Source organism: Rhinatrema bivittatum, chromosome 2 (genome assembly GCF_901001135.1).
Source record: "Rhinatrema bivittatum chromosome 2, aRhiBiv1.1, whole genome shotgun sequence".
In the NCBI taxonomy this organism is placed as follows: domain Eukaryota; kingdom Metazoa; phylum Chordata; class Amphibia; order Gymnophiona; family Rhinatrematidae; genus Rhinatrema; species Rhinatrema bivittatum.
The window spans coordinates 276,457,026-276,478,201 of record NC_042616.1 but is presented as its reverse complement, the minus strand read 5'-3'; the positions used below and the strand labels follow the sequence as shown (position 1 = coordinate 276,478,201).

At 42.8% G+C, this 21,176-nt stretch overlaps 1 protein-coding gene across 1 annotated transcript; it reads left to right on the top strand.

Moving 5' to 3' along the window:
• The first annotated feature begins 2,851 nt into the window (after positions 1-2,851).
• Positions 2,852-18,669, top strand: INHBA (inhibin subunit beta A). Its single transcript, XM_029589534.1, has 2 exons — positions 2,852-3,675; positions 17,707-18,669. Exons 1-2 carry the CDS (start codon positions 3,288-3,290, stop codon positions 18,588-18,590), a joined length of 1,272 nt encoding a protein of 423 aa, XP_029445394.1. The 5' UTR covers positions 2,852-3,287; the 3' UTR covers positions 18,591-18,669.
• Positions 18,670-21,176: the final 2,507 nt, after the last annotated feature.

The following is a 21,176-nucleotide window of genomic DNA, read 5'->3' as shown; positions in this document are numbered from 1 at the left end:
CTCATGGTCTAGTTTATGACATATTATGTTTGGTGGGGGTGTTTGATTTTTTTTCTGTTCGTGCAAAACTGCTGCACACTTAACACTTCCCAACATTTTTTCATGTCACGCATCCACACATGCAGTATGAAAAAAAAAAAATCTTAATAGAATTGCTAAGACTTTTTACCTGAAGTTAAAGATACAGAAGAGTATGGGCAATGGTTTATTGGACACATAAGAGTATGGAACCTTCTTACATGTAATGTGGATGCAGTGAGCTCAATAGTTAATAAAGAGATATAAACTTATCCCTTGGAAACTCCATGCCTGCTCCAAGGTTCCTGTACAATGTTTTGGCAGGCTATTTCAATTACATTCAATTTCTTTTGAGCAACCTTTCTGGAGGAGCTTTCTTTTGTTTTCGTTTAATATTGCTTTTTTTTGGTGCTAGAAAGATGACTGCGTCACTGAGTCAAGTTAGCGTGCACCCCTTTGTCACATGGCTGTCCGTGTCCAGAACTTTTCTAGTGCAAAATGAACATAACATTTTCTCAGAACAATTTCCAATGTGGGTATGAACCATCCAGCCTCTGACGCACTAAACATTGAGCCAATCCAGCTCAAGCTCACCCCAATCTGACTGATACTAAAGGTTTGGAGAGTGAGAGAAAAAATCGCTCTTCACAGTAATGGATATCACAAAGTGAATTGCCCATCTCGGTTCACACAATACAAACGTCTTCTGTGCTAAAAAGGTAAAATAGTATTTGACTTCTGTCGCATTTAAACTTGTACTGTAATCAGTTGAATAATGTCATAAAGTCATTAATTACATATATATATATATATATATATATATATATATAATTCATACATGTACATATATTCAATCTCTCACTTTATATATACATATATATATATGTGTGTGTGTGGTGTGTGTAATATTTCTCCTAGCTCTTTGTAAGTCAAACTTTGAGTGCTTGAGTGTTGAAAAGTGGCATTGTGATGGTTGAGACATTTACAATACTTATAATGTGGTTAATGTGACTGGGAGGCAAGTTACAGCAGCGTTATGTATATAGCAATGAAAGGGGATTATATTAGAGAACCTCTTAACATGATTGCAGTATAGGTGTGCATTTATTTCCTCACATATGACCGTTAATAGTGAGAGGGAATTTTCTATCGTACTTTCCTATATATGCAATTATAACTGTATATCATTTGTGGGTTCTTCAAAGTTTGGTTTAACTGTTGCTGCATTCGGCTGAGCTTCTGGTTCCGTTGTAGACTGCCTTTTGAAAACCTGCTACGATTACGACATGGGTTGTTTATGAGAAGATATGATAATGAAATGTATTGCTACAATAAAAGAGTTTCTGTAACAGGGGTGTTTATAGGATTCAACTTATAATGAGTCATAGTAGAAATGGTGAGCATTGCAGAATGTAGCATATATAAACTATTGTTGATTGTTCAGTTAATTGTACTATGGCTATTACTTTGTTTCTACACTACAATGCAGTTCTTCTTCTAAATAACATGTCCTTGGTATGCTATAGAAATTGGAAACTTTGCATAGCTTTATAGATGTGAACATACTTTTTTTTCCACTCATAATTAGGTTATAACATAGCACACCAAATTCTGTGCATCTCTGAATAGAGCAAGTGTCTGTGGATGTAACAGTGCAGTAGGAGAACTTTAGAGATAGGGGAAGAAAGGGGCAAAGAGAGGGGTATCCCATTAACAAAGAATGCTCTTATAAGGACATAAAGCATCTGATTCAGAATGGTCGCATTATGAAACCTTCCATACTATATGCTGGGATATTGCATGGACCCGTAAAATAATGAAAGATATTTTGATTACTCCCCAGTTGAAAAAAAATATCTATCTCTATATAACTATCTATCTGTCTATCTAGAATGAAACCTCATGCAGTAAAATAAAAACGGTGACAGCCTTGTTGTATTTTCACATAGGACCAAATAACATGTTTGGCAGATAGAGCTAGGAATGATGCAAAAAAAATGACATTTCTGAATCCATTTGGTTTAGAGCCGAAGACACCATTGTTAATGTGCTGTCATTTACTTTACCAAGCCTGTTCTCTTGTTGTTCCATTTTTGTAATATATTTATTTTGAAAATGTTCACATATGTATGCGTGTGTGGGGGTGGGGGGGTGGGGTGGGGTGAGGGGGTTGATGAGAAGTAAGGGAGGCTTCCTACCAGAACTCCTGCCTGCTATGCCTTGAGCTGCTTGTCTGGTCACACACTTTCACCCTCTCTTTCTGCAGTAAGGAAAAGTAATGAGTTAAACTTCCCAGTGCGCATTCTGCTCCTAACTTCCAATCTTTTGCAAAACCACTGTGTGTATCACCCGGATTCAAAGCTGGAAGCTTGTAAAATGATTGAAAGAGGAAGAACTCTATCTCTGCAACGTTGAGGTCAGCTCAAATTAAAAAAAAACAAAAAAAAACTTGGCTAAAATATTCTGTTCCGTAACTTCTTTCTGTCTGTTAAAAATTTCTACTCTCTCCCTCCCTTCCCCCCCCCCCCCCCCCCCCCGGGCCCTGGCGTTTCTCACCAAATTGGGTGCTTATTATTAGAAGCTCTCTGTGATTTTTTTTTTTTTGTACTTGCTCACTTCAATTCAATTATTCTTTTCAGTTAAAAAAGAGGAGGGAAGGATGGCAGTAGCGCTGAAATACAGGGGGAAAAAAAAAGATACAAAAGGCAAAGTTCTGGAAAAGAAGAGAGACAGATAAAGAAGGGAGGGCCGGCAAAAAAGCACGACAGTGGTGATATTTGAAGAGAGGTGTGTGTTAGGGAGCAGTGAACATAAGGAAGGCAGCCTGTCAGAATATGGGCTGTTACTCCCCCTCCCTAATCATAGCCTTTACTCATAGACAAAACTCCCTCCCTCTCATTCACTCACTCACTTCAGGCCAATCGTCCTCTCTGTCTCTCTCTCTCTCTCTCTCTCTTCTCCCTCTCTCCCTCTCCCACTCTGAGACAGAGTCAGAACTCTTCTCACTGACAACCACAAATATATCTACAGCACTTATTTCATCCTGAGAGGGAGAACCTGCAAACACAGCAAAACAAACAAAACTTCTCAGAAAACTTTCTGTTCTTCCTCCAGAGAATTTGTGGAAGAGGAAAAGAGTGTGCGTGCTTTTGGTAGGTTGGGAGAGGAGTGAAAGACAAAAAAAAAAAAAAAAAGAAAAAGAACTAGCAGGGCCTTTTTTTTTTTTTTTCCCAAAAAGGGGAACACAACAACTTTTTTTTTTTGCCAGGATGCCCTTGCCTTTGCTGAGAGGATTTCTTTTGGTACTTTGTTGGATTATAGTAAGGAGTTCCCCGACCCCGGGATCTGAGGGACACAATCCGGTGAGTGACTGCCCATCATGTGCCCTCTCCAAACTCGAAAAGGATGCGCCCATTTCTCAGACTGACATGGTGGAGGCGGTCAAGAAGCACATACTGAACATGCTGCACTTGAGGGACAAACCCCACATCACCCGGCCGGTACCCAAGGCGGCTCTTTTAAACGCCATCAAGAAGCTGCATGTGGGAAAGGTGGGAGAGGACGGCGATGTGGAAATAGAGGATGACATTGGCAGAAGAACACGAATGAATGAGCGCATGGAGCAAACCTCTGAGATCATCACGTTCGCAGAATCAGGTATGGTGGGCACGTGAAGCACGGAGACGATGCTATGGCACCTTTTCTCTGTCATAGGGCAGGACTTTTCACAAAAGATGACAGCAATTCAATACTAGTATGCTATGCGCAGGGGAAGGTGGTGGGTAGTGGAGGGGAAGTGGGATGGGGGTGGGGGGAGCCGAGCAAGGTGTAGTATCTGCTGATTTGTCTGGTTTGAGATTACTTGTTTACATTGATGCCGTCAGACAGCAGAAGACAAGTGAGGAAGTCTGAGGAAAGGGAAGCACCAAGGCAGACTTGCAAAGGTTGCATTCTGCAAGCTTGTCCTTGGGGACCTTCCCTGCTGTAACTGAAACGCCACCGGCAGAGTTACTGTTTCCTTCAGAAAGCCTCTAGGGGAGCAGGAGGGAGGCTAGCGCAGTTTGGGGATAGCTGCTAAGGAACGCGGCAAGCCCCGGAACAAAGCAAGGCAGAGAGACCATAGGTCTCGTCTCTTCAGCTTGCCAGAGGCAGGATCTAAAACGCCGAGCCGCAGGAAGAGCGCTGCCGCGTTATAAGCCGAGCCTGCCAGTGAAACTGAAAGCAAATGCATACAGTGTAAGCAGCGCTGGGTTGTTTTTTGTTGGGTTTTTTTTCTTTTTGCTGGAGTCCAGCTCTGTCTTTTGCAGTGGACAGAGTCCCCTACGTCCCAGCTCCCTGCTGGCAAAATATGCAACCTTGCTAAAAGTCGTTTTGGTTTTTTTTTTTTTTTTTTGACAGCACTTCTCTCTCTCTTCAGCGCGTGGACCGTAGAAAACAATTTATCCAAGGAGTAGTTTAGAAACTAGCCGCCACATCCCCTTTTTCTAGCAATTTTCTTTGCTACTGCCCTTCCTCCTTTAATGACACTACATAACAATAAAATTATTATTATTATTATGATGATTTGCCCCTCCCCTTTTCGAGACAGATTTGAAAGAATGTCGTGGCTGGCAAGAGCGTCTGGGTGTGGGGGCAGAAACATGGGGCAGGAACTTTAGGAATCCTTGTTTAAAGTTTACCGGCAGCCCTCGCTCAACGAGCAGCCCGGCAGCTGGGAAGTTGTTTGCAGGGCTGAGGACCTGTTGCAGCAGAGGCTTCGCCGGGCAGCGGCAGCAGCTTGCATGCGTTTCCCAGCCGGCTCGAGGGGGGGGAGGGGGCTCGCACTCGTCCAAGAGCTGCCGGGCTCCGGCTGGCTGGGGGGGTGGTGAGGAAGAGCTGCTTAGGTTTTTCAGGATGACATGGACATGCCTCCCTTTTCCTCACGGAAAGGCACGTGGAAGGAAAAGGCAGAAAAGCAGGAGGCGCACTTGCTACCTGCTTTTTTTTTTTTTTTTTTTCTGGGGGAGGAGGGAGCTTGCTCCAGCGTTGAGCACGGTGGGAAGACGTTTGCATAGGACGAACAAGTGCATTGTGTGCGCTGCATTGGGGGTTTCTGCCACCTATGCAAAACGATACTTTTTTGGGGTTTTTTTTTTTTTTTTTTCTTGCCGTGGCATGAACCCGGTCTTCCGCTACTTTCTGACCCAGTATTTCTACCATCTCACAGTTTTGCATGCGCTGTGCATTTTAGAATGCACGCGCTCCGCTCTAAGTATAGACCGCAAGATAGACGGATAGATTGCGGTTTGAATGCAGCTTTTATTTTCATGAGCTACTGTAGAAATAACCGTACTGTCCATGTGGGGCAGAATTAGGAGTGCTTTTGGCAGGGTCACTCCCTCGCTAAGGAAATTAATTATCCGCATTCCATATTCAGTGAAGACCCCCAGATCTTCGACTCTGAAAGCGAATATCTGAGCTAGTCTCCGCACTTCTTTCCAGTTGCCTTCATGCCCGAGAATTATTGTACCTGCAGTGCTGGAATGGCTGTGGAAGAACAAAAGACGATTTGCTATTTGCGGAGAACGTGCCCGTTGCTTGTAATTACCGATCAAATCGTCCTGGCTGTGGGAATGAGCTAGTGCTGGAGAGATAGCGACGCAGAATACTAGTGTGCAATGCAGGGCATCCAATGGCAGGTTTGAAAACATGGGATCCCCGGGATGGCACGAGCGGCAGGTGTCAGGTGTAGGGTTAGAAGGGCCCCCCAGCTGAGAAGGGGGACGAGCAGCTCCTGTTCCAGGTCTGCTGATGCAATGCCGGCGCACCCCATTTTGTAAATCAATTCATCGCTATCCCGTCCATACGTTTGATTGTGAAACGGAAGCCTGCCATGTAGGTACCACGTTCACATGCCTCACTGTAAAGAGAGTACAGCAGTTTTGTGATGTCGTCAAGCATTCCAAAGGCAGTTCTGCTGTCATTTGTCTGTGTGCAGCTTTTTTTTTTTTTTTATTGAGATGTAGAGCTTTGATTCCCCAAGTCTGCCATGCCATATTTAACTTTTCCCCATAAATGCATTTGAATCCAGTTTCAGATCAGTGTGCAATATGTTCGAAGAGGATTGTGCCCAGTTATTATTATTATTATTTTTTTTTTTTTGTTAGTTTTAAACGGGAGCCTCACCAGTTTCCACCTTATTAGGGGAGGAAGATTAAATGAGGGATATTCTGGACTGCATGTACCACGCAGCAACTGTCTGTAACCTTTGACTTTTCGGAACTTAAATGTGTTCGTAAAAGGACAACAAAAGTTACATAAGCAATTCCTTTCTCACGCTGCTTGACAACATAGATGCTTATATGTGGATGAAATTCGAATACACTATTTGTCTGCTTAGCTATGCTAATTGAACACTGCTGCGATGTGAATTCTTTCTCACAGAGCTACTTCACTCGGAATTCACTAAAACCAGGGAAAGCACTGTGCATAAACAAAGAGGAGACAGACATGGGAGGAAAGCAAGGAAAGGGGGACAGAAAGATAGAGACAAGGCGAGAGGGAGAGGAACTTTCTGGTGTCATCTAAGGACACGACTTCTTGAGGTATTTCTTTGGCTTGGTCTTTTGAAAACTGGAGCGCAGTAGCACAGGATAAAGTTCAGCAACTCAGTCCGTGCTCCATTGCCATCCAAGCAAATAATAATGCTTTGGTATTTTTACCATACTGCGAATAGCAGCCCGAGATTACCAATTAAGCTGAGAATGCTGCTGGGAGCTAGGATCTGTTAGGACACTCAGGGCTTGCATTAAAATCTACAATAGAATGTTCAACATTGAAGAAATCTGGGAGCTAGTTTCCTGTACTCTGTTCACTTAAAACGCATAAGCAACAGTTGCAGAACTAATCATTTGGAACCTTATTAATCGTTTGAGCCAATAGCTCCTTAAGGTTTATTTTTTTGGGGGGTGGGGGAGGAGGGGGGATAGTTTATTAGCTAGTCCTGTGTTAATTTTTGGATTGCTGGCACACGTCACCTAATGATACTGGCAAGCTGGTAACTTTTGCAAACTACTAAATGGGTTGCCAAAGGCAGTTAGTGGAAGAACAGAAGGAGCACATAAATTCAATCCCTTTCAGTGTCAGATGTGCAGAAAGGGAAGGCATTTTTCCATGTTGAGTAGAATTCAGTGACAAATTAATTTGCCTGCAAAAAAAAAAAAAAAAAAAAGGAGATTTAGATGAGAAGGTCTTAATTTGGCAGGAGAGTTGTGTGAGGTCTTAGAATTGTTACATTTATTCTTATCTAGGCCAGCTTTATTTGCTTTAGGCTGTTCTTTTCTCAGTTTATTTTATTTTATTCAAAGATGCCTCTTACCTATTCTAGTAAGTATCTTGAAGTGGTGAAAACATATGAACAGTATGATACAATGACCACTAGAGGGCATACGCCATAGACATTCCCGTTCAGGATATGCAGTCAGCCTTACTGAAATCTTCATCTATGTCTGATAAATCCTGACTCTGCATTTTTTTAAATTCCAAAATCATCACAATTATTTGAGGTTTTTCTTTTGAGATATAGTGTTTCTAATCTCACTTAAAACAAAGAAACACTCTGGAACAGAACTATATCTTCCTCCAGCTGTTACAAAGACTTAAAAGGAAAAAATAAAAGTTGGAAACTGAAACATTTTTAAAGTTGGTATATTAGACTTACTAGACGAATAATGGAGGAGGAATCACCAGTTTTAGAACTGGTAAATTATGATTATGAATTGTGTTCCTTAGCACTGGTTCAGCATATTACTTTTTACAATAAGCTTTTCTGCTTTTCACTTGCAGCTATTTTTTTTTTTTTTCAAAGCTTACCAACAGAGCAGGCCCTAGGGGATTGTGGGAATGGGGCAAGTGCATCAGTGCAGGCCATCATCAAGGGAGGAAAAGTTGCAGCGTATCTGAAGAAGGGGCCATGGATAAAGAGTGAGCTGCACACATGCATTCAATCAATTGGATGCAAGGGCAAGGCCCCATGGAACATGGGGTTAGGGACCATCACCCAAATCACCATTCCTTAGGACTGCTCCTCTTACCAAATGTATCAAACTAAAGAAAGTGAATAATGACACAGGAAATACTATTTAAATCTTATAGGAGCAAACTTCCCTGGTTGGGTTTTTTTCCCCCTAGGCACAGAAAGAACATAGTATGCAATGTAATAAAACATTTAATACTAATACTAGTGTTTAGCACATGTTAAAAGCTAACCCACATAATACTTATCATAGTTTTAACACACTTTAGTGTGTTAGTCCACATTATCACACAATAAAGTTAATAGGGGCTTATCATGGCCTAACAAAAAAAAAAAAATTCAAATAAGCTGTGTAACATCCAAATGTATGTTAAGCAGCTCATGAATAATTAATACAGCTTAGTGCAAATTGCATTAAAAAATGCAATTTGTATTCTCCCACCTCCAGATGTGTAGTTAAGCTTTAGCAATATATTCTCAGTTTTGTTTCCTGAAAACATCTTTGGGGTTTAATCTCTTTCAGCTTTTTGCTCAATCCTCTGCTTTTGGTAAAAAAAATAAAAAAAAAAATAATGAATTAGGCTGTAAAGTTAGACATAAACACAGTTCAGCTTTTAAGATCTTAAAGAAAAAAAACTTAGAAGAGTTCATAGCAGAGTCATGCAGATAAGATGCTTTGTCTCATTTCATTAGGCTTGTATGAGGGAGGATGTATGGAAACAATCTAGAGAATTCCATTTGCTTGCAGTGTGGCTATAACATAGCTCTCCATTGGTCAAACAGCATTCCATCCTGCAAGGGCTAACCCCAACCTGATTGGTCAACAGTAAAATATTTCTAAAATATTTTCTTTAGGAAGACCATCCATAAATACAAATGTACTTATTATAGTTAAAGTGCATTGTTGCAAATTTAAAAAGCTTTCCAGTAGCAGGTGTCATTGTCTCCCCCATAATCCAGGCACCAGTCTAAGTTGCCACTCACAGAATTGGTGGATTTTCTCTTACTATATTGAATAGGGACGTGCATTTGTTTGAAATAAACCGATACAATGCAATGAATGGGAGCATTTTTATTTCATTAATGGAGCACAAACAAATGGAGGGTGCCCATTAAATAAACAAAAATTTGCATTTCATTCATTTATGTTTCCCATTCGAGTCTATGGGCCATTAAAAAGTGCTGCAATAAGACTAGTTAGCAACCAAGAAATTGTTGAATAAGTTAGTAGACAAGACAAAGCCAAGGTAGAAAAAGAGGGAAAGTAGACAGGACAGGGGAGTAATCAAAGTGAAACTACCCTGCTCCTGATGTAACATTTTGTAGGCTTTGCTACCATACTCCAGACTCTATGTCTTAAGGGTCTCGCTGCCACTCTGCCTTGCTACCATACCCCTGATGTTAGACCTTGGGGGTCTCGCTGCCACTCTGCCTTGCTACCATACCCCTGATGTTTCACCTTGGGGGTCTCGCTGCCACTCTGCCTTGCTACCATACCCCTGATGTTAGACCTTGGGGGTCTCGCTGCCACTCTGCCTTCCTGCCATACCCCTGATGTTTCACCTTGGGGGTCTCGCTGCCACTCTGCCTTGCTACCATACCCCTGATGTTTCACCTTGGGGGTCTCGCTGCCACTCTGCCTTGCTACCATACCCTGATGTTTCACCTTGGGGGTCTCGCTGCCACTCTGCCTTGCTACCATACCCCTGATGTTAGACCTTGGGGGTCTCGCTGCCACTCTGCCTTGCTACCATACCCCTGATGTTTCACCTTGGGGGTCTCGCTGCCACTCTGCCTTGCTACCATACCCCTGATGTTTCACCTTGGGGGTCTCGCTGCCACTCTGCCTTGCTACCATACCCCTGATGTTAGACCTTGGGGGTCTCGCTGCCACTCTGCCTTGCTACCATACCCCTGATGTTTCACCTTGGGGGTCTCGCTGCCACTCTGCCTTGCTACCATACCCCTGATGTTTCACCTTGGGGGTCTCGCTGCCACTCTGCCTTGCTACCATACCCCTGATGTTAGACCTTGGGGGTCTCGCTGCCACTCTGCCTTGCTACCATACCCCTGATGTTTCACCTTGGGGGTCTCGCTGCCACTCTGCCTTGCTACCATACCCCTGATGTTACACCTTGGGGGTCTCGCTGCCACTCTGCCTTGCTACCATACTCCTGATGTTTCACCTTGGGGGTCTCGCTGCCACTCTGCCTTGCTACCATACTCCTGATGTTAGACCTTGGGGGTCTCGCTGCCACTCTGCCTTGCTACCATACTCCTGATGTTAGACCTTGGGGGTCTCGCTGCCACTCTGCCTTGCTACCATACCCCTGATGTTACACCTTGGGGGTCTCGCTGCCACTCTGCCTTGCTACCATACCCCTGATGTTTCACCTTGGGGGTCTCGCTGCCACTCTGCCTTGCTACCATACCCCTGATGTTAGACCTTGGGGGTCTCGCTGCCACTCTGCCTTGCTACCATACCCCTGATGTTTCACCCTGGGTGTCTCGCTGCCACTCTGCCTTGCTACCATACTCCTGATGTTTCACCTTGGGGGTCTCGCTGCCACTCTGCCTTGCTACCATACTCCTGATGTTAGACCTTGGGGGTCTCGCTGCCACTCTGCCTTGCTACCATACCCCTGATCTTTCACCCTGGGTGTCTCGCTGCCACTCTGCCTTGCTACCATACCCCTGATGTTTCACCTTGGGGGTCTCGCTGCCACTCTGCCTTGCTACCATACCCCTGATGTTAGACCTTGGGGGTCTCGCTGCCACTCTGCCTTGCTACCATACCCCTGATGTTTCACCTTGGGGGTCTCGCTGCCACTCTGCCTTGCTACCATACCCCTGATGTTTCACCTTGGGGGTCTCGCTGCCACTCTGCCTTGCTACCATACCCCTGATGTTACACCTTGGGGGTCTCGCTGCCACTCTGCCTTGCTACCATACTCCTGATGTTTCACCTTGGGGGTCTCGCTGCCACTCTGCCTTGCTACCATACTCCTGATGTTAGACCTTGGGGGTCTCGCTGCCACTCTGCCTTGCTACCATACCCCTGATCTTTCACCTTGGGGGTCTCGCTGCCACTCTGCCTTGCTACCATACCCCTGATGTTTCACCTTGGGGGTCTCGCTGCCACTCTGCCTTGCTACCATACCCCTGATGTTAGACCTTGGGGGTCTCGCTGCCACTCTGCCTTGCTACCATACCCCTGATGTTTCACCCTGGGTGTCTCGCTGCCACTCTGCCTTGCTACCATACTCCTGATGTTTCACCTTGGGGGTCTCGCTGCCACTCTGCCTTGCTACCATACTCCTGATGTTAGACCTTGGGGGTCTCGCTGCCACTCTGCCTTGCTACCATACCCCTGATCTTTCACCCTGGGTGTCTCGCTGCCACTCTGCCTTGCTACCATACTCCTGATGTTTCACCCTGGGTGTCTCGCTGCCACTCTGCCTTGCTATCATACCCCTGATATTTCACCCTGGGTGTCTCGCTGCCACTCTGCCTTGCTACCATACCCCTGATGTTAGACCTTGGGGGTCTCGCTGCCACTCTGCCTTGCTACCATACTCCTGATGTTAGACCTTGGGGGTCTCGCTGCCACTCTGCCTTGCTACCATACTCCTGATGTTAGACCTTGGGGGTCTCGCTGCCACTCTGCCTTGCTACCATACCCCTGATCTTTCACCTTGGGGGTCTCGCTGCCACTCTGCCTTGCTACCATACCCCTGATGTTTCACCTTGGGGGTCTCGCTGCCACTCTGCCTTGCTACCATACCCCTGATGTTAGACCTTGGGGGTCTCGCTGCCACTCTGCCTTGCTACCATACCCCTGATCTTTCACCTTGGGGGTCTCGCTGCCACTCTGCCTTGCTACCATACCCCTGATGTTTCACCCTGGGTGTCTCGCTGCCACTCTGCCTTGCTATCATACCCCTGATATTTCACCCTGGGTGTCTCGCTGCCACTCTGCCTTGCTACCATACCCCTGATCTTTCACCTTGGGGGTCTCGCTGCCACTCTGCCTTGCTACCATACCCCTGATGTTTCACCCTGGGTGTCTCGCTGCCACTCTGCCTTGCTATCATACCCCTGATATTTCACCCTGGGTGTCTCGCTGCCACTCTGCCTTGCTACCATACCCCTGATGTTAGACCTTGGGGGTCTCGCTGCCACTCTGCCTTGCTACCATACCCCTGATGTTTCACCTTGGGGGTCTCGCTGCCACTCTGCCTTGCTACCATACCCCTGATGTTAGACCTTGGGGGTCTCGCTGCCACTCTGCCTTGCTACCATACTCCTGATGTTTCACCTTGGGTGTCTCGCTGCCACTCTGCCTTGCTACCATACTCCTGATGTTTCACCCTGGGTGTCTCGCTGCCACTCTGCCTTGCTATCATACCCCTGATATTTCACCCTGGGTGTCTCGCTGCCACTCTGCCTTGCTACCATACCCCTGATGTTTCACCTTGGGGGTCTCGCTGCCACTCTGCCTTGCTATCATACCCCTGATCTTTCACCTTGGGGGTCTCGCTGCCACTCTGCCTTGCTACCATACCCCTGATGTTTCACCTTGGGGGTCTCGCTGCCACTCTGCCTTGCTACCATACCCCTGATCTTTCACCTTGGGGGTCTCGCTGCCACTCTGCCTTGCTACCATACCCCTGATGTTTCACCCTGGGTGTCTCGCTGCCACTCTGCCTTGCTACCATACTCCTGATGTTTCACCTTGGGGGTCTCGCTGCCACTCTGCCTTGCTACCATACCCCTGATGTTTCACCCTGGGTGTCTCGCTGCCACTCTGCCTTGCTACCATACTCCTGATGTTTCACCTTGGGGGTCTCGCTGCCACTCTGCCTTGCTACCATACCCCTGATGTTTCACCTTGGGGGTCTCGCTGCCACTCTGCCTTGCTACCATACCCCTGATCTTTCACCTTGGGGGTCTCGCTGCCACTCTGCCTTGCTACCATACCCCTGATGTTTCACCTTGGGGGTCTCGCTGCCACTCTGCCTTGCTATCATACCCCTGATGTTTCACCTTGGGGGTCTCGCTGCCACTCTGCTTTGCTACCATACTCCTGATGTTTCACCCTGGGTGTCTCGCTGCCACTCTGCCTTGCTACCATACCCCTGATGTTTCACCCTGGGTGTCTCGCTGCCACTCTGCTTTGCTACCATACCCCTGATGTTTCACCTTGGGGGTCTCGCTGCCACTCTGCCTTCCTGCCATCTATGCTCCTGATGCTACAACTTGGGAATCCTGCTTCCACTTTTCCTTGCTGCCATACCCTTTATGTTACACCTTGGAGGTCTTGCGGCCACACCCTTGACTCTCTACCTTAGAGATCTTGTTGCCACTGTTTTTTTGCCATCCATGCCCCCGATGTTCCATGTTGGGAGTCTTGCTATCATTCTTCCTTGCTGCTATATTCCTTATGCCAAATCTTGAGATTTTTTGGTCACTCTCGCCAGCTTCTCTACCCCTTATGCTACTAATTGGTGTGTGTGTGGGGGGGGGGGGGGGGGGGGGGGGAGGTTCTTGCTGCCACTTTGATTTGCTGCTGTAGCATTTATGCTACACCTTGGGGGTCTCTCTGATACTTAGCCTTGCTGCCATACCCCAGACTCTATACCTTGGGATGTTCTTACCACTGTGGGTGGCTGCTTTGCACCTTTCATGGTGATTTGGGGGTCTTCATGCCACCGTGTGCCGCTTTGTCTCTATGTCAGTGCCTGGGATTTTATTTCTCTGCTACCTTTGCTGCTTTCTTCCCCCTCCACGATGGCTTGGGACGTTCATGACACTCTTGGTGCCACTTTGCCATTCTCATGCTGACTTTGGGGGTTCATGCCATTGTGATTGGTGCCCTCTTTTGAAGCCTTAGGGTATTCTTGCCACTCTTGCTGATGCTTTACTCCCTCGATGGTGTCTTGGAGAACTCTTGCCACTGCCGGTACCCTTTTGTCCCATTACAATGCCTTCAGCTATTTATGGCACATTTGGTGCCACTTTGCCACAGTCTTGCTGCCTTGGATGATGTCAACCCACCATTTTCATTACAATTGATTAGGAAACTCCATTTATGAAGCTCAAAACAGGTGGCATTGCTTCCCCCATTGACTTTAGTGAGAAACAACAAAAATACCAATTGAAGCAAATAAAAGAAATTTTACTTTTTGTTTGAAATGAAGCACATGAATGGGCACGACCTATGAAATGAATAAATGAACTAAAATGAAAATTGTCCTCCGCACATCCAATGCTGAATGAACAGTACAATGCAATATACCATAATTTCTTAGTTAAACCGAGAGAAACCAGAAATGCAAAGCAGTTTATAATTTTACCAATCAATTTTATCATGTAAACTAAAAAATAAATAAATAAATAAATAAAATTACAGTATCAGCAGATATCCCAGCATTAGAAGTGGTTCTGGTATCACGCAATACTATTTTATTAAAAATACAAAGTGCTGTGTTACATGAAGTTTCGTGACCGGAACTGACAGATAAGCCAAAGCAAGAATCATACTAAAAAAAACCCTGCAAACCTATTTGTTTGTGATGCAAGTGGCTTCAAAAGGAAGTGAAGGATGGGGAGCAAGTGGACAGGAAGGCATCATAACAGGAATATGCCGTATCTGAGTGGCTGTTGTGTGCTGTCTGCTTACAAGTGTTGAACTAAACTCTGCACAGTAAATGTGTGTTCTATGCATGGTGCCTACTGGACTGCAGAGCAGAACTAGGTTGACATTGGTTTCTGTTCCCTTAACCCAAGCTTCATAAAAACCCATTCAGTCATATCCTAAAGGAAAAATACCCCCAAAAAAACCAAAACAAGGTTGTAGCTTTTTAAAACAAGCAAACATACTCCAAGTGCACGTTATGATTTTAAATCTTGCGCAGGTGCAGCACCTTTTGCTTTGGAAATTTTGAAACACCATGCTAACATAACTACATGACCTGTGGATACCCTTGCCAGTGCCACCCACTACACAGATAGGACATCAGAGCTCCTTCACTTTTTGCTTTACCTTTCAAGTCAATTTGGAATTTGGTTTTCCTCACTATATACTTCACATTTAACTTTACAGTCTGATTGTCCAACAGACGTTTTACTGCCACACAAGGTCAGCTGGTGCTGCTGATTCCCCTCACTTTTACATAGTGCACAAATATGATCCCTGGAGAGCCTGCGCCCACTTATTTTTCAGCTGCCCAGAGTGAGGAATGCATACCACAGGCAAGGCCAATATTCTATACAGAAGATGTGTGTTTCTTATACACAATGCTCTATGATTGTATTCTGTGGCAAAGGAGAATGCTATGTACCTTGCTATTACATTCCACTATCATTATTCTGGTAATGACAAAGCTATAAAAGAAATTGCACCCTTTGCCACATAGAAATATAAGTTTCCCTATAAGAGCGCATCTCCAAGACAAACTAACTCCCAAAATTAACATTTTTAATGCTTAGCTTACAACTACAAAATTAAAATTAACCTCATAGTTTTCTTTCTTTTGTACATATGTATATAATTGCAAACTTTGTTTATAATTTTATTGCAAAACTTCCCATGTTATTGTTCCCCCTCTCGTTAATGCCTTGTTATCATGTTTTTACTGTTCAATGTAAAGCGCCATGCCGTGCGTTTGTTTTTGCGTTACAATGTGAACCGATATGATATCCTGGATGAATGTCGGTATATAAAAAATTTTTAAATAAATAAATAAATAAATACAGTAATGAAAGTGGTGCATGTAGACCTGAAATCTCCCGATAAAGGGAAAAGTAGGCAGTAGTAGGAATTGCAGCACCAGTCTTGTCATTACAGGGCCTAATATCACTTTGCCAGAATTGACTGATGGCAGGACCCATTCACCAAGCTCAAAACACACTAATCAAACTTTTAGCTTCCATTTTCTCACTGATTAACCTATCTTTCCTACTAGAAGACTTGTGGTGCAATTCCTTTACAGATGTAGAGAACACAAAAGTTCCAAAGGCATAGTAAAGTGCAATAGAAAGCATCTAATTACCTAGAGAACACCACATTTCAATGTTCCGAGAGGGTCCTTGCAGTGGTCTCCAGCAGCCAGTTAACTGAAACCATGTGTTCCTAGATTCGGTGACAGTTCACATCCATTGTTACCCACTCTCCCTTTCCAGCTAAACAAAAACCGATGCCTTGTGGCTACTCTAAATTAGAAGATATCTGTGATCTGAAAGGATATTATCTGTGACACCCTAGGCAGTTTACAAACCCAGAAACAAGACTCTACGGTAGCAATGAGAAAAGGAGAGAAACAATAGACAGCTTTGTGCTATTTAGTGTTTATCAAAACTCCCATCCATCCACTAATTTTGAACAGCAGCTCAGTTGATACAGGATCATTTTTCGAATAACCTTCATAATGCTTAAGATCTGACTGGTCTTGATGATATTCAATTGCCCTTTTTTTTTTTTTAACTTTTCTGAGGGTCAAGTTTACTAATGGCTTTCTTCCATCTTTCTGCCAAAAAGATCTTGAAAGTGAACGTTCATAGCCCTGTTATTGCCGTTAACACTTTATAGTTCCATTGTTAACAAAGAAAAACATACAAAACTTTTTTTTTTTCCCCCGAACAGAAAAAGGTAATCTTTTAGAAGAACTTACCATACCCATATGCTTACTCTGATATAATAGGACTTTTCTTTTCCTGAAAAACTGTCTCTGCACTTTAGCATATTCTACTATATATTAAGATAAGCACTACTGCATGCTCTCAAGATCCAAATCACCCAACAGAGTGTCTTACTCATTTCAAGTTCTGCCAAGAACATGGAGTGTTTATCAAAGGAACGCCCCCTCATCATCAAGCTCACGATCACCATCCTTATGCCAGCGAGTTTATTCATAGGAGAAAACCATCCGAAAATATGCTCTTCTCTGGCATTTAGCTCATTCCTCAGCCTATTTACCATTGCAGTACTATAATTACCTTATGCAGAGCACATTAAATTAAAAACAGAAGCCACAGATAGTATTTGTACTGAAGGGGAAAAAAAATAGCCTCCAGAGGATAAAAAAGCCTTGGAACCATTGACATAATGGTACATTTCTCCATGCAGCTTAAAGAAACAATTACTACATTTAAATGCTCACATGTTTTCTTTATAGTAGGTAGTTGAATAGCAAGAGGAAAAATTACACTGTGCAAATGGTAAGTTAATCATGGAACACTGGGGTTTGGTCCAGTCCTGTTGTCTTTTTTTAATCCAAATTAACCAGTATTCTGGTATTACAGTCATGGTGTTTCATGTTAAGAAATTTGGGTCATGTAGTAAGTTAAAGAAAAGCAGGACTGGGCTAGCCTACCTTGCATAACTTACAGTAAAATCAGATGCCACAGGCTATTAAGTAGACTCATCCATTTCTAACCAGTTTCCCTACAAATTTCTTGTTTCTAGAGAACTGAAATGCAGAGAGCTGTGGTTGCTTTTCAATCATCATAATATGAATGAGAACAAGGAAAATCTCAGAGCCTACTTTATTGAATCATGAAAATTCTATTAAAATGTTTGTTGCAGTAAATCCTCTTCAGGTTCAGATCAAATTAGCATCTGCAAAATCACAACTAATCAATGTGTTTCTTCTTTTGTTTCTTTTTAAATTCAGGGCCTTCCAAAAAAGTTCTGCATTTTGAGATCTCCAAGGAAGGCAATAATCTGTCACTGGTGGAACAAGCTGAGTTTTGGCTCTTCTTGAAACTCACCAAGTCCAACCGGAGCAGGACCAAGGTAACCATCCACCTATATCAACAGCAGCCAAGAGAAAAACTTCAAGGCCAGGAGGAGGAACAGGGGCTAGAAAGGGGAAAAAGTGAACTTCTTATAGCAGAAAAGGCAGTTGATACCAAGAGAAGTGGCTGGCATACCTTTCCTATCTCCAAAAGCATCCAAGGCCTCCTAGATCAAGGTACAACTTCTCTGGACATCCGAATAGTGTGCGATCAATGCCAGGAGACTGGAGCCACACCAGTTCTAGTAAGCAAAAAGAAGAAGAAAGATGGACAAGAGAAAGAAGGAGGGGGGACCACAGCAGCAACAGCAGGGGCTGGAAGAGAAGAAGAGAAGGAGCAGTCCCACAGGCCTTTCCTTATGATCCTGGCCAGGCAGTCAGAAGAGCACCCTCACAGAAGGAGGAAACGTGGCTTGGAGTGCGATGGGAAAGTCAGCATCTGCTGCAAGAAGCAGTTTTACATGAGCTTCAAGGACATTGGTTGGAGTGAATGGATCATCGCGCCCTCTGGCTACCATGCCAACTATTGTGAGGGGGACTGCCCCAACCACATTGCTGGGACTTCAGGCTCATCCCTTTCCTTTCACTCTACCATCGTCAATCAGTACCGCATGAGGGGCCATAGCCCATTCACCAACATCAAGTCCTGCTGTGTCCCCACTAAGCTGAGGCCAATGTCCATGCTGTACTATGACGACGGGCAGAACATCATCAAAAAAGACATCCAGAACATGATAGTGGAGGAATGTGGTTGCTCATAAAAATAGTTATGGTAACGATAGTGATAGCAAAAGAAAAACCACATTAAAAAAAAGTCAAAATAACATTGAAAAACAAAATAACCAGACCACCACCTAGAGTCCACAGGAGAAGATGAAAGACAAAGGAAGGAAGACTTAATTTAATTAAGCCTGCAGCTATCTTTGACTGTCTGAAGTGACAGTTTGTCATTTAATTACCAGACAGTCAACTTATTGAATAGTACATTCACTAGCATATTTTTGCAACATATATATACATATGTACATACATGCATACATATAAAGATGTGTTTGTGTGTGTGTGCTAATATATATATATATATATATATATATATATATATATATATCCATCTATCAAATTGCTTTGGTAAAGAAATAAAGCGCAGGTATTCAAAACTTTGTCCACTATTTCTGCAAAAATTCAGAGAACACAAAGTTACATTTCACTAAGGTGCTTAAAGATCTTAGAACTATGCAACCAATCTGGATTGAACTGTTTACCTGAGTAAAAAAAAGAGAAAGACTATTTTTATTGGAAGAACAGTATCATGTTTAATTTTTGTTTCAATTTGATGAGAGATACTTGAAAGGAACATGTTTGACCACTTAAGGGAGCCAAACATTTCTCTATTTTGTAAAAAAAAAAAAATAAATTAAAAATTAAAAAAATTTAAAAATTAGGGGGGGGGGGGGGGGGGTGGGAGGGGATTGTTTACTATTTGCACTACAATGGTGTTTGACCTGTCTAATCCTTATTTAACAAATATTTTCAAGGTGGTGTTTAAAAGCTGCACTTAATGTGAGCTATACCAGAACTGCTACCGCACACAACAAAATAGCTATTTTTATGATTATTATTATTTTGTACCTTAAAGAATAGACATATACACCAAAGATGTTTGTATGAGCCTTTAACAGTCTGTTTGTGGTTGAAATATTCATTCAACAAGTAAAATAAGTCAGGGTTAAAGGGTATGTGGGAATGCAATGAGGCAGAAAGGCCTGCTTACTAGTATAAACTTGACTCCTTTTGCATTTGGAAAGCAGAGAATTTCCTGGATGCCCAGTACAGTAGCTGTACACTGTTGGAAAGCAACTTTTTAAAAGGGGTTTTTAATACTACAAAAAAAAAAAAAAAGCACTTCAAGTCAGCAAGTTTCAGTGTTCTGAAAAGAATTGAATGATTCTTTGAAAAATAGCATTTAAAAAAATAAATAAAATAAATCTCCTTTTAAAATATGCCATCGTAGGGGAACAAAACACAAGCACCTATATATATTTATAAAGGTCTAGTCTACAGTGATGTGATGCATATTTTTCTATAGAATATAGCTCAAAGAAACAGTGCTACCATATTTTGATATGAATTAATTCAATTGTCTAATTAGACAAAAAAATTCTAGAATGCTAACATTCATTATTTTTCTTCTATTATCTTCCTGAAATGAAATAATTGTTTCTGAAAGGTCCACCTACTGTTTAATTCCCACCATGGCATATGATCAGGATTTGCTCTGTTCTTCATAATCAGACATTTGGTACCAATATCATCATTCTGTTGCATCCCAATCTATGAAAATGAAATACAGGCCAAATAGCTGAATTCAGGAAGGAGATTTTTTTTTTAAATGAGGGGGATGTGGTTATATGGAGAGGCACAGACCTTTAATCCCAATAATGCCTAATAAGATAAGCAATACAATTCTGACAAAACAAAATAGAGATGGCATGAGAGTAAATGATTTTATAAGACCAAAAGAAGGGGAATGAGAGCCAATAATAGGTCAAGTGATATACTGTAGGAAATATGTAGTGCTGCTTCTTTAGAGATTTGGTCAACTAATATGGCAAAAAAAAAAAAAAAATTGGTTTTAGTAATAAAAGATATGTCTCTAATTTCCCACCCATTAATTATGTTGTATTATAAGATGTAATTTCCAACACCTGCCCTAAATTGTCCATCCCATAGTGCATGGGAAGGTAGCAACTTTATAAAAAGATATTAGGCAAAAAAATATTTCTTGGGGGACAGGAGGGGAGGTACTTAACTTTAAATTTCAGCCACCATTCTTTGTGTCTGCGTGTTTGTGTATATCTGTATGTACGTATCTAATGAAATGCAAAAAAACAAAAAACAAAAACAAAAAAAACAAACAAACCAACATTTTCCTGTGTGTATAAATATCACAGTACATGCTTATAGCTCTGTTTTCTATTTAATTTATTCCACAATATGTAGCTGCATAGTAGCGCTAAAGGATTATTCATTTATGTGCTTTTTATACAAATACTGTATGTTTTACAGACTTGTTTGCAGTTTGCAAAAGAAACAAATATCAAGTTAAAGACTAATTGTTGAGCAAGAGTTATACATTTTATCCTAATACTCCAGCAATAAAAGTCTGTGAGGCTCCCCATACCTCCTAATATAATTTACTTATTCAACAATTTTTACCGGATTTCAACTAGAGTCAACAAAAATGTGTTAAAAAAGAAAGTTGACCATTTTATTTCCGTTACTTAATTTATGTAAACCAGAAAGTTAACGTGGAGCGAATCATTTTATTCTATGACAGGAATTTTTTT